Below are 12,635 nucleotides of genomic sequence, written 5' to 3' on the forward strand. Positions count from 1 at the left end.
GTTAATACAGGTAATGAGTGGAGAACAGGAGGGCTTCTTAAAGAAAACCTAACAGGTCTGTGAGAGCCAGAATTCTTACTGGTTGGTAGGTGATCAAATACTTATGTCATGCAATAAAATGCAAATTAATTATTTAAAAATCATACAATGTGATTTTCTGGATTTTTGTTTTAGATTCCGTCTCTCACAGTTGAAGTGTACCTATGATAAAAATTACAAACCTCTACATGCTTTGTAAGTAGGAAAACCTGCAAAATCGGCAGTGTATCAAATACTTGTTCTCCCCACTGTATGTGACCCTTCTCTAGATGCGGTTCGTTGTCAACGGATGCGGTTGTCTGTCCCATGCACTACATTAGACCCAAGTTCATCACAGAGGAAGTTGATCAACCCATCTACAAACTGAGGTAAATATAAATTCAGTCATTCTGTCTGTAGGGGTTTCATCTGCATGCATCATGATTGCATCTGTTTCAATATAGTCTATAAGAATATGTAATTTTATATGTCCGTTTGTACCATTTAATAATGTGTCAATAAGTACACTTTGAGTGGGTTAATCATCATGAAAAGGTATTAGACTGCGCTGTGAATTATTTTAAATTGTAACTTTTTCCCTGTCAATCTGTAGTCAGACATACAGATGTATGATCTTAATTTGACCTATATTGTCAAAGCAAAATAATCCTGCAGCAACAGGATTTGAACGTTTAGTCCATAATGTTGCTTGATCGGTGGTTAGGCTATTAGCTGGCCAAAAGTAGGCAACATGAAAAGTGCAATACTCTTAATATAACCATGTGTTAATGTGGGTTTGCAGTGAATTTATGTAAATCATGAAGCTGATCTGCATTTCCTGCGGTGCAGGAAAATTCTCAGCAACAAAAGACTGATCAAATTAAGATCCTACATCTGTAATGTATTCAGGGAAGGTCCGAGGTCCACTGGACGGTATAAGTTTTGCAGTATACTGTTGGTATTTTGTTGTCAGTGTTGCGGCTTTAATCTCTTCATTTCTCCTCACATCTCTTTAACATTGGCCTATCATGTAAGTGTGAATACTACCTATTTATTTTATCGCTCTAATATCTTGATGTCCTTCCTTCTTCAAATCTTTTATATTCACAAGGAGTTGGATGTTTCATTCAAGCACTATTCATTGAATATCCATTCATATACAGGATTAGAATGACTTTGAATGGGAATTACACTTTTTTCTTCTGTCTTTTTTTACTGTTATAGTGTGAATTGTCAGTTGGCAAGAACCAGCACCGAGAATGACTTTGTATGCATTTCTCCTGCTGAGTGTGGTTAGCCAGCACACTTTGACTATGGTAAGATACATTACGTCACATCACTGTGTATAGCTTGCCCAATAGTGTTTTAATTGAAATATCACAATTATAATAACCAAATATGATGTATTTAAAAGGTAACCATAGTAGTCAGACTAGAGATGAGTTCATGTGTTTCTGTTTCTGTTTCTGCGTGTGTCCACAGCCAACTTCAACAATAGGAGGTATAGCAGGTACTTTATCCAAAAATATAACCAACAGTCACTTATGGGGCAGGCACATAACAGGGTGCTAAACCTCAGAATATACTGTGTCATTTGAAATTGAAACCTGAGTGAATTATCTTTAATGGTTTTGGTAATGAGGACCTAATGATTACTGATGAGAAACATTCCAACACATAACATTTCAACAATGATTTCATCATATTCAAGGTGAGCAATCATATAATTGTTGGACTAATTACTTGTTTTCAGAGCTAGATCCTGTAACACTACAATAACGTGTCCCTACTCACATTCACAACAGTATCATCAGGTTCTATAATTATAGCAGACATTGCACTCTGACTTTAACAGGTGCTGGTGAAAAAGAAGAAGGATACCCAGACATCACAGAGATAAACAAAGGTAAAAAGCCAGACTTTACAGATAACTGTAACTCTGTCATACAGTAGATGGCCCTCTCCACACACTCTCTCTATATATATTTTAGATCTGGATCTCCATGAGGGAGACATCATGTTGCCATCTGTAAGTACACAGTGTTGTATTCATGTGTACATTTTATATTTGTATCCATTTGAAAATGATCACTTTCATAATTATAACAATTATTATGAAATGGCTGTATGGTGCCTATTTCCATAGGGAAGAGCGAGAAACACCATCCTAGGTGACCAGTACAGATGGGAAATCCCTGTCCCATATGTTTTGGATGAGAGTCTTGGTAAGACATTTGACCACAGTGAAACATGCTTGGCCATTCAGTAATTGGAAAAATATGTGTAATCATGTAAATGTACATAATATAGCCTATAGTTCAAGCAATCTGGTTAATCTATTACAGATATGAATGCCAAAGGGATCATTCTTAGGTCAATGGAGCAGATTCGCCTGAAAACCTGTGTGGACTTCAAACCTCGGGAAGCAGAGCCAAACTACCTCTTAATCATAGGGGATGAAGGGTAATATAATACCTTAATATTAGAAAAATCTAAATTCTTAATGGTTAGAAGAACCACTGAAGTAAAATCTCTCATTTAGAATTTTCTTTCATTTCTTTCATTCTGTTTTGCTTCCTTATTTCTTTCTCTTTAGATGTTATTCATATGTTGGGAATCAACGCTGGGGCAACCAAAGCCTCTCCATTGGACTTGGCTGTGGTCATATCGCCATCATAGAGCATGAGTTTCTACACGCTCTGGGCTTCTGGCATGAGCAGTCCAGATATGACAGGGATGACCATGTAACCATTGTCTGGGAAAACATTGAAGAAGGTTATTTGTTCTGCTTTGCTGTCCTAAAATAATGAGTGCAAAGTTGCAAAAATGTAATCAAAACTATATTAAGTGTTTGACTACAATCGACACAGCAATACAAGTACCATGTCAAGTAAAGGCATAATTCTACTTATTATTTTTGTATTCAGGAAAGGAGCACAATTTTGAAAAACGCAGCGCAAGTCAAACCAGCACCCTAGGTACCCCGTATGACTACACCTCGGTGATGCACTACGGAAAGGACGACTTCACCAATGGCAACGGATCCACCATCATCACTAAGCAACCAGAATACCAGGATGTAATAGGCCAACGGCTGGACATGAGCTCCAATGACGCCTTAAAACTAAACACGCTGTATAACTGCAGTAAGTAAGCTATAGAACTTTGCTCAGTGAAAGAATGAAACAGAACCGTGAGCTAATAATGTATTTCATTAGCAGCATGTCAATAGCCTTTATTGTATTGGTCATTGATGGGAATGTCGTAAAGCAGTTTAAGAGGTGTTACGTCATAGGTTCAGTGTTTCATTCAAAGTCAATATATTTGAAGCTAATGGGTTCTCAGAACAGTGCATAGTGTGCATAGTCCAATGATATTTGGAGGTTATACAACATAGTGCAGAATGTGCCTTTAGCCAGTGCCTTAAGCACTATAAGTAATCCATTTGTGTTTGCCCAGCATCACTACTTGTCTACCATGCAAATACTTCCCTTGTATCTCTATGTTCCAATTATGCAGCATCTGCGGTCACATTCCTAGAGACATGCAGCTTTGAGGACAACCAGGAGTGTGGTATGACCCTCTGTGCCAGTGGCAGTGCCAGCTGGGAGAGAGTGGGCAGTGTCCAAGAGGGGCCAACCTTAGACCACACCAAGCTGGGTCCTTTAAGGGGTAAGCCTCCATGTTACAATCGTTAGGGCTCATTTCAATCAAACATGAAAACTTAACATTTAATTTTTCATTTTAATTTGACACATGATATAAGGAGTTAAACATTGATACGTTAGGTGCTGGCAGACTGGCAGTTATCTGTGTTTCTATGGTTAGAAGTCTGGCCAACACTCATCCCTGAAAACAATTATTCTCTCTCCAATGGCAAGTACAGTACATCTTATGTTTTACAGGCTCAAAACTCACCAAACCATGTTGCATGATTAAAGCCTCATGGCTGATGCTGCTGATCAGATTCAGAATCACATACAATAGGCCAGAACCTAATTTCCCCCTGATGTCATTGATATTACGAAGTTGACACCAGTGTTCATGGGTCCCTCTCATACATAGATTTTTATTTCTGACAGATACTGATCCAGTGTCTGTGGATAACAGTACCACGTTTCAAAATGGTATGTATACTGACCATATACAAATTGTATGGTGTTTTATTTACAACATACATATTTTGCTCAATATATTATTCATTTGTTATTTTTACAGAGACTGCCCCTACTTCTGCTACTAACATGTCAACCACTGAGAGGGGTGAGTTACCGTACTCAGTCAAGGACAGATAAGCTTTAGCATTGCAGAGATACTATAACAGAAATCAGAAGATGTACTTGTAGAAGTTTATTATCAACTTATATTACCTTTATAAACCATTTATTAAAGCGGCAATCAGCAGTTGAAACAATAACAAAGCGTTCTCCACACCCCTGTTTCGGTAAAAAGCTGAGGGATGGGGCTGGAGAAATGTGCCCACTCTCAAATTCATAGACAGAGCTATGGATGCAAGGACTGACCATCCATGATGTCAAAATAATTGTCTTGACCATGTTTTGAGGCTATTTAATGTTTGTTTACATCTAGGTGAATGCACCAATTTGTAAGTCGCTCTGGATAAGAGCGTCTGCTAAATGACGTAAATGTAAATGTACTTTGTTTGCAAACATTGGAGTATAACACGCTTATATTTTGGGTCCTGATGAGGTACGACAGTTGAACTAAGCTCATGAGGCATTTATAAGTTATATTCTTCAAGAATCAATGGGTACATATCATTAATTTATAAGTCCAAAAATGGATGTAGCAACTATGGATTGCCCCTTTAAATAATATGTATATATACATTTTCATGGAAGTATTTACACAGAGGGAGGAAGGTAGTGTATCTTTACAGTCATCCTCCATGTATACTATTTTACAGATGGTGGCTTCTTCATGCACTACAGTACAGCTACTGGTAAAGAGGGAGACGGGGCCACAATGGAGAGCGTGAGGAAGACACCACGGAGGCAGTTTCAATGCCTGCAGTTCTTTTACTACTACAGTGGGGGCGACCAGGACCTACTCAACATCTGGATCAAAGAGTATGATGATGACGACAACCTCAAAGGAACTCCCCGACTCATGGGCCAGATAACAGGTGATGATGTCATCTAGTCCCTGAACATATGATCTCATCGTAAAATATATGGTTTTTTTACATAGGGAGATGTAGTATATATAGCTGTGTCCAATTGTAAGATACTGGCTCAATGTTACAGAGAGAAACATTATTGCAAGCGATCCTCCTAAGAAATTAGAGAATGGAAAAATATGGGCATTGATTTGATGTGTCCAAATGAATTTACAAGACGCCACGTCAATATTGGGTAAACCTTCACCCTGTCTGGTGTGAAATCATAAAGTATTGCTCTTCTTCACAGGCCTACCAGCATCTTACTGGCAGCTCCACCACGTGCCTCTGAATGCCACCAAAACCTTCCAGGTGGAGTTTGAGGTGCGTAAAGGAGCAGGACAGTCTACAGGTGGGTTTTCCATCGATGACATCAATCTGTCAGAGACAGAATGCCCCCATCACACCTGGCAGATTAGAGACTTTGAGAATGTTGCAAAAAACACCTGGCTATTCAGTCCAAGACACTACTCAAGAGACGGTTATGCCTATCAGCTGTTGGTTGTTCTGCGATCAAGTTATATTGGAGTCTATGCGCGCCTCTTGTCTGGTAAATATGATGACCAGCTCCAGTGGCCCTGCCCATGGAGACAGATAACGTTTCTGCTGATGGATCAGAACCCAAACATCCAGCTACGTTTGTCCAAGCAGAATAGCATCTCAACTGATCCTGAACAGATTGACTATAGTGAGTCAAACAGCTTTACATTATTTGAAGGAAATTGTATTCCCATGAGATATTTTCTGTGCAGTTTCAAATGAACATATTATATCATCATAAACAACCTTAAGTATTTCCTTTTTGCATTCATTATGTGTGTTTACATGATTTTACAGAAAATGGTGAAAAGTATTTCTTTTGGGACAACCCTCGCAAAAATGGAACCTTTTACAAACAAGAGGGCAATGAATCAATCTACGCGACCAACGGATGGGGCTACGGCTATTTTATGTCCTTTAAGGACATCAAGGACAAAGGCTTCCTTAAGGGTGGAGCCATCTTCCTCCTCACCTCCATGCAAGGTCAGCTATTAAAATCAGATTATACTTACAGTTTATGTGGGGTTATTCATAAAATGTTGTGTTAAAATCAAAACCAGCTAAATGATAAATAAAACAATTAAAGGAAAAAGGATTTATAAAACATTTACATAACATTAAGAATCATTGTTCTAACATAAATAATAACTTTTTCTTTCAAAGAGTGGTCATGGTGATGGGATAAATAAAGTAAATCTTCAGCAGTTATTTTGGATTGATGTTTTGCACCAACTCTCAGAAAAGAAATCCCAGAATCTTTGTTTCTTATGTAATTTATCATTTGTTTCATTTACAATTTCAAAATTACCAGAACAAAACAAATACACTATGATCATTTGTTGTTTTGTCTCCAGATATCTCCAGTCTGCAGTATGCTGGTAACAGCAAACTCCCCTGTCCCACTCCACCACCACAGGACTTCACCCTGTTGCCCAGCAAGCAGGAGGAGGGTCCATATTCAGCCAGGTACAATCTTTCTAATCGCAGACTCAAATGAGCCTTATACGTGTAATAATTGTTGTATTTTTAACACAACAGTATTCTCTGGATGTTGCATAAATTGCAGACCACATCCGACAGTATGCCTTGAACTATTTATTGAGGTCTGGGTTTATCAACCCTTCAACATAATAATGTGTGCTTTTTGTTTTTCTGTGTTCTCTTATTTTTCATGATCATAGATGAAGCATAAGTCAACTATAAGTGGTGTACATACATAAATGAGGATTCCAGCATGTACAATCTTTGAAAAGCATTATAATAATTGATCATCATTTAAAGGGGCAATCTGCAGTTGCTACATCCATATTTGGACTTAATGATATATACCCATTGATTCAGTAACCCTTTACACTCGTACCCGAATACGGGTTGAAAATGGCAGATTTGGGCACTGATATGCGGCTAAATTGGAACGTAGTAACATGCTATACATGACGTCAGAGCTCTGGCTCTGCGCTTCACAGCACTATATGGGTTTTCACTGACAGCTGTTCTGAATTTGAGCACTGTGCGCAACAAGAAGTTGCCCCCATCCCTCCCCGTAATTGGGCAAATTTTGCAAATGTTTTGTTGTCTGAGTGAGGGAAATGCTGTAAATTAAGATGACTCAATGTATTTTGAAAGATGGGGATTATAATAAATACTGTTTTGATGTCATAGAAGGAAGTCAAACACCCATAAGGTCCAAATGTGTAATTCACATTTCCAAATCATAAAACTCATGTCATATACAGTGTCAAAGTTTATGATCACCATGTTTGATGTACAGTTGCAAGGTGGCATGGCATCATACCCTGGGTTGTTCTTAACAGAATGAGCCGATGTTTGTTTATTGTGAAGAAAATTCACAGCAGCACACACACCTGAATGGAGTCATAACTCCTTTCTATGCGCACCATCTGTTTCTGTGAATTGCCTTGTGAAAGCCTATCACTTTAAGATAGTATTTTATAACTTAGCTAGTCATGTTGGCAATGGAACAAGCTTCCAAAATCATGCCCACCTGACCCAGATTGCGATTTATAATGGACCGTTTGGGATTAATCTGTGGGATTATTTAAAATACTGTAGGCTTTGAAGAGGTAGGGTTTCAGATGTTTTCGGAAGATGGGCAGGGACTCTTCTGTCGTAGCTTCAGGGGGAAGCTGGTTCCACTATTGGGGTGCCAGGACAGAGAATAACTTGGACCTGGCTGAGTGGGAGCTGGCAGCTCCCGTAGGGGTGGGAGGGCCAAGAGACCAGAGGTGACAGAACGGAATGCTCGGGTTGGGGTGTAGGGTTTGAGTATAGCTTGAAGGTAGGGAGGGGCAGTTCATCTTGCTGCTCCGTAGGCAAGTATCATGGTCTTGTAGAGGATGCGAGCTTCGACTGGAAGCCAGTGAAATGTGCGGAGGAGCGGGGTGACTTGGGAAGGTTGAACACCAGGCAGGCTTCAGCATTCTGGATAAGTTGCAGGGGTTTGATGGCACAAGCAGGGAGCCCAGCCAACAGTGAGTTGCAGTAGTCCAAACAAGTGCCTGGATTCAGACCTGCACGCTTTCTGTATGAGGTAGGGTCGCACTCTCGCACACGGTTGTTGTAGAGCATGAACCTGCAGTTGTTTGCAGAGAACGACAGGGTGTTGTCCAGGGTCATGCCAAGGTTCTTTGCACTCTGGGAGGGGGACACCATGGAGTTGTCAACCGTGATGGAGAGGTCTTGGAGTGGGCAGGCCTTCCCTGGGAGGAAGAGCAGCTTTTGTCTTTTCGAAGTTGAGCTTGAGGTGGTGGGCCGACATCCAAGTTGAGATATCTGCCAGGCACGCAGAGATGCGTGTCGCCACCTGGGTGTCAGAAGGGCTGAAGTAGAAAAGTATTTGAGTGTCATCCGCATTGCAATTATAGGAGTGGCCATGTGAGGATATGATGGAGCCGAGTGATTTGGTGTATAGAGAGAAGAGGAGAGGGTCTAGAACCGAATCCTAGGGGACACCAGTAGTGAGACTACGTGGTTCAGACACAGATCCTCTCCACGTCACCTGGTAGGAGCGGCCTACCAGGTAGGAGCCTGAGACGCCCAGCCCTGAGAGGGTGGAGAGGAGGATCTGATGGTTCATGGTGTCGAAGGCAGTGGATAGATCTAGGAGGATGAGAACAGAGGAGAGAGAGTCAGCTTTGGCAGTGCAGAGCCTCCGTGACACAGAGAAGAGCAGTCTCGTTTGAGTGACCAGTCTTGAAGCCTGACTGGTTAGAGTCAAGAAGATCATTCTGAGAGAGATAGCGAGAGAGTTGGTCAGAGACAGCATGCTCAAGTGTTTTGGAAAGGAAAAAAAGAAGGGATACCGGTCTGTAGTTTTGAGTGTTGGTTTCAAGTGTTGGTTTCAAGTGTTGGTGTTGGTTTCTTGAGGAGGGGTGCGACTCGGGACATTTTGAAGTCAGAGGGGACGCAGCCAGTGGTCAGGGTTAAGTTGATGAGGGAAGTGAGGAATGGGAAAAGGTCTCCAGAGATGGTCTGGAGAATGGAATGGGGTCAAGCGGGCAGGTTGTCGGGCGGCCGGACCTCACTAGTCGCAGGATTTTATCTTGAGAGAGAGGGGAGAAAGAGGTCATGGCGTAGGGTAGTTCTGTGTGAGTGGGACCAGTGGACTTAATAGGCTGAGTGAATGAGGAGTGAATGTCATCAACCTTCTTTTCAAAGTGGTTGACAAAGTTGTCTGCATAGATGGAGGAGGAGGGGGTGGAGGATTAAGGAGGGAGGAGAAGGTGGAAAGAGTTTCTTAGGGTTAGAGGCAGAAGCTTTAAATTTAGAGTGATAGAAAGTGACTTTAGTAGTGGATACAGGGGAAGAGAAGGTAGAGAGGAGGGAGTGAAAGGATGATAGGTCCTCCAGAAGTTTTAGTTTTACTCAATTTTCGCTCAGCTGCCCGCATCCCTGTCCTGTAAGCTCGCAATGAGTCACTCATTCACAGAGCAGGAGGGGAGGGCCGAGCCGGCTGGAAAGAAATGGGACAGTGCGAGTCATAGGATGCGGAAAGGGAGGAGAGTAGGGTCGAAGAGGCAGGATCAGGAGACAGGAAGGAGAAGGATTTAGCAGAAGGGAGAGATGATAGGATAGAAGAGGAGAGAGTAGTGGGAGACAGAGAGTGAAGATTGAGACAGCGTATGGCCATCTGGGTAGGGGCTGAGTGGCTAGGGTTGGAGGAAAGGGAGACAAAAGGAAACAAAGTAGTGATCAGAGACCTAGAAGGGGGTTGCAGTGAGATTAGTAGGTGAGCAACCTCTAGTAAAGATGAGGTCAAGCATATTGCCTGCCTTGTGAGTGGGAGGGGATTGAGAAAGCTTAAAAGATGCAAGGAGGGGAAAGAGAGAGTTGGAAAGAAATGAATCCAAGGCTGAAGTCGCGAAGTACGAACAGCGATGAGCCATCGTCAGAAAATGAGCTTATCAAGGTGTCAAGCTCATTGAGGAACTCTCTAAGGACACCTGGTGGGCGATAGATGACAACGATGTTAAGCTTGAGTGGAAAAGTGACAGTGACAGCATGGAATTCAAATGAGGAGATGGACAGGTGAGAGGGAGAAAAGAGAAATGAGTAGCCCTGTGGCACCACCGCGACGACCAGCTGCTCTCGCACTATGAGAGAAAACGTAGTCAGATGAAGAGCAGCATGGCCAGCAGCACACCACCCTGCATCCCACTGCTGGCTTGCCTCTGAAGCTAAGCAGGGTTGGTCCTGCATGGGAGACCAGATGCTGCTGGAGGTGGTGTTGGAGGGCCAGTAGGAGGCACTAAAGAAATGTGTATATCCCAATACCTCAGGGCAGTGATTGGGGACATTACCCTGTGTAGGGTGCCGTCATTCGGATGGGACGTTAAACGGGTGTCCTGACTCTCTGTGGTCACTAAAGATCCAATGGCACTTATCGTAAGAGTAGGGATGTTAACCTCGGAGTCCTGGCTAAATTCCCAATCTGGCCCTCATACCATCATGGCCATCTAATCATCCCTAGCTTCCAATTGGCTCATTCATCCCTCCTCCTCTCCCCTGTAACTATTCCCCAGGTCATTGCTGTGAATGAGAACGTGTTCTCAGTCAACTTACCTGGTAAAATAAGAAAATAAAAAGAAGAGAGTAGCTGGAGTTGCAGTGTTCTCTGGGGGGAATCCATGTTTCCGTCAGGGCCAGAAAGTCAAGGGACTGAAGGGCAGAATAGGCTGAGATGAACTCAGCGTTCTTGACCTTAGATCGGCAGTTCCAAACGCTGCCAGAGACCAGGAATTCCACATGAGGGTGCACGCAGGGTACACTAAATTAGAAGGGTTGCAGCCAAGGGGTGGGGAGCGTCTGTAAAGCCTACAGGGAGAGCAGCGAACAGGTATAGAAAACACACACATAGTTGCCAAAGCTGCAAAATGAGATCATCTGAAAATAACTAGGTAAGATACTAGAGTGGTGTGGATTCTTCCTCGAACAACTCGGCAGAAGCGCTTTTGTTTTGGCGACGGTCTTAGTTTAGCGACGAGACCGCCGCTGAGAAAACAGGGGACTGAAGTACTAATTACCTTGCAAAGGTGAAGAGGACACCTCTCGGTACTCATTGCTGATTGCCTAGAAGAGGAGAAACCACTCCCCCTCCAATACATCCACTGATTTCGAAAAACAACAACAGTCACAAATTGCCCTGCCTGTTAATTAATCCTGGTTGATGTGCACTTAAAGTAGATGGCCCTAGGTAGCAAAAAGACAGTACTAGACAACAACAGATAAAGACAAAAATGGTACTGTACTTATCACTCCTGGAGATATTAAGGCCTCCTGTAGCTCAGTTGGTAGAGCATGGCGCTTGCAACGCCAGGGTTGTGGGTTCGACTCCCACGGGGGGCCAGTATGAAAAAATTGATGCACTCACTAACTGTAAGTCGCTCTGGATAAGAGCGTCTGCTAAATGACTAACAATGTTTAAAAAAAATTAACCCCCAACAACAACTGCTCCCCAGGCGCCGATGACATGGACATTGATTAAGGCAGTCCCCACACCTCTCTGATTCAGATGGGTTGGGTTAAATGCGGAAGACATTTCGGTTGAATGCATTCAGTTGTGCAACCGACCCTTTTCCCTATCCTTATAGGCCAATTCCTATGAGTGTAAAGGGTTAAAGTGGCAGTCAGTAATAGAGACAATAACAAAGCATAGTCCCCCCTTGTTTAGGTCAAAAGCTGAGGGATGGGGGCTGGAGAAATGTAACACTCAAATTCATAGACAGAGCTATGGATGCAAGGACTGACCATACATGGTGGGAATCGAACCCACAACCCTGGCGTTGCAAGCGCCATGCTCTTTAAGAATATAACTTAAATGCCTCATGAGTTTAGTTCAACTGTCATATCCCACCAGAAACCTACATTGTTTGTAAACACTGTGTAGCTTCAAAGCATGGTTAAAACTATAATTTTGATATCATGTATGGTCAGTCCTTGCATCCATAGCTATGTCTATGAATTTGAGAGTGGGCACATTTCTCCAGCCCCATCCCTCAGCATTTTACCAAAACCAGTGGCGGGGTGTCTAATTTGTTATTGTTTGAAATGCAGATTGCCCCTTTAAAAGCATTTATAATGACTCATTGATTTAGTGAAAGGTTGATATTTCTGTCCTTTTTCTTCCAGCCTTTTTAACTTCTCCTCTGGACTGGTGTCTTCCTCGGCGATCATCGCTATGGCTCTTATGTTGTGGTTGATTCACTGAACGACATTAGAACCTAAACATATAGCTAACAACAGTCTATGAAGCCTGATGACCTACAATGATTTACCAGAGAGAGAGAGGTCTCTATGAAGCTTTATGACCTACGATGATTTACCAGAGAGATGATATTAATGTATGGTAAATGTCTGTGCCTTGTATATTACCAACCAT

At 42.2% G+C, this 12,635-nt stretch overlaps 1 protein-coding gene across 1 annotated transcript; it reads left to right on the forward strand.

Annotated features, from left to right (window-relative positions):
- The first annotated feature begins 947 nt into the window (after window positions 1-947).
- LOC121586152 (meprin A subunit beta-like) lies at window positions 948-12,629 on the forward strand. The gene is made up of 17 exons (XM_041902652.2): window positions 948-1,048; window positions 1,243-1,334; window positions 1,501-1,528; window positions 1,874-1,924; window positions 2,010-2,047; window positions 2,165-2,243; window positions 2,364-2,481; window positions 2,615-2,793; window positions 2,946-3,164; window positions 3,538-3,690; window positions 4,101-4,145; window positions 4,237-4,281; window positions 4,946-5,164; window positions 5,448-5,885; window positions 6,035-6,220; window positions 6,592-6,703; window positions 12,386-12,629. The coding sequence occupies exons 2-17, from the start codon at window positions 1,278-1,280 to the stop codon at window positions 12,462-12,464; spliced, it is 2,046 nt and encodes a 681-aa protein (XP_041758586.1). The 5' UTR covers window positions 948-1,048; window positions 1,243-1,277; the 3' UTR covers window positions 12,465-12,629.
- The last annotated feature ends 6 nt before the right edge of the window (window positions 12,630-12,635 follow it).

This window comes from Coregonus clupeaformis, unplaced genomic scaffold (genome assembly GCF_020615455.1).
Source record: "Coregonus clupeaformis isolate EN_2021a unplaced genomic scaffold, ASM2061545v1 scaf0255, whole genome shotgun sequence".
Lineage (NCBI taxonomy): Eukaryota > Metazoa > Chordata > Actinopteri > Salmoniformes > Salmonidae > Coregonus > Coregonus clupeaformis.

What these genes read in the sequence shown, in the direction of transcription:
- LOC121586152 (XM_041902652.2), top strand. Translation starts at nt 1,278, where the DNA reads ATGACTTTGTATGCATTTCTCCTGCTGAGTGTGGTTAGCCAGCACACT. An exon ending in CAAGCTGGGTCCTTTAAGGG is followed by an intron (nt 3,691 to 4,100) that starts GTAAGCCTCCAT and finishes TATTTCTGACAG; the next exon opens with ATACTGATCCAGTGTCTGTG. An exon ending in CATGTCAACCACTGAGAGGG is followed by an intron (nt 4,282 to 4,945) that starts GTGAGTTACCGT and finishes ACTATTTTACAG; the next exon opens with ATGGTGGCTTCTTCATGCAC.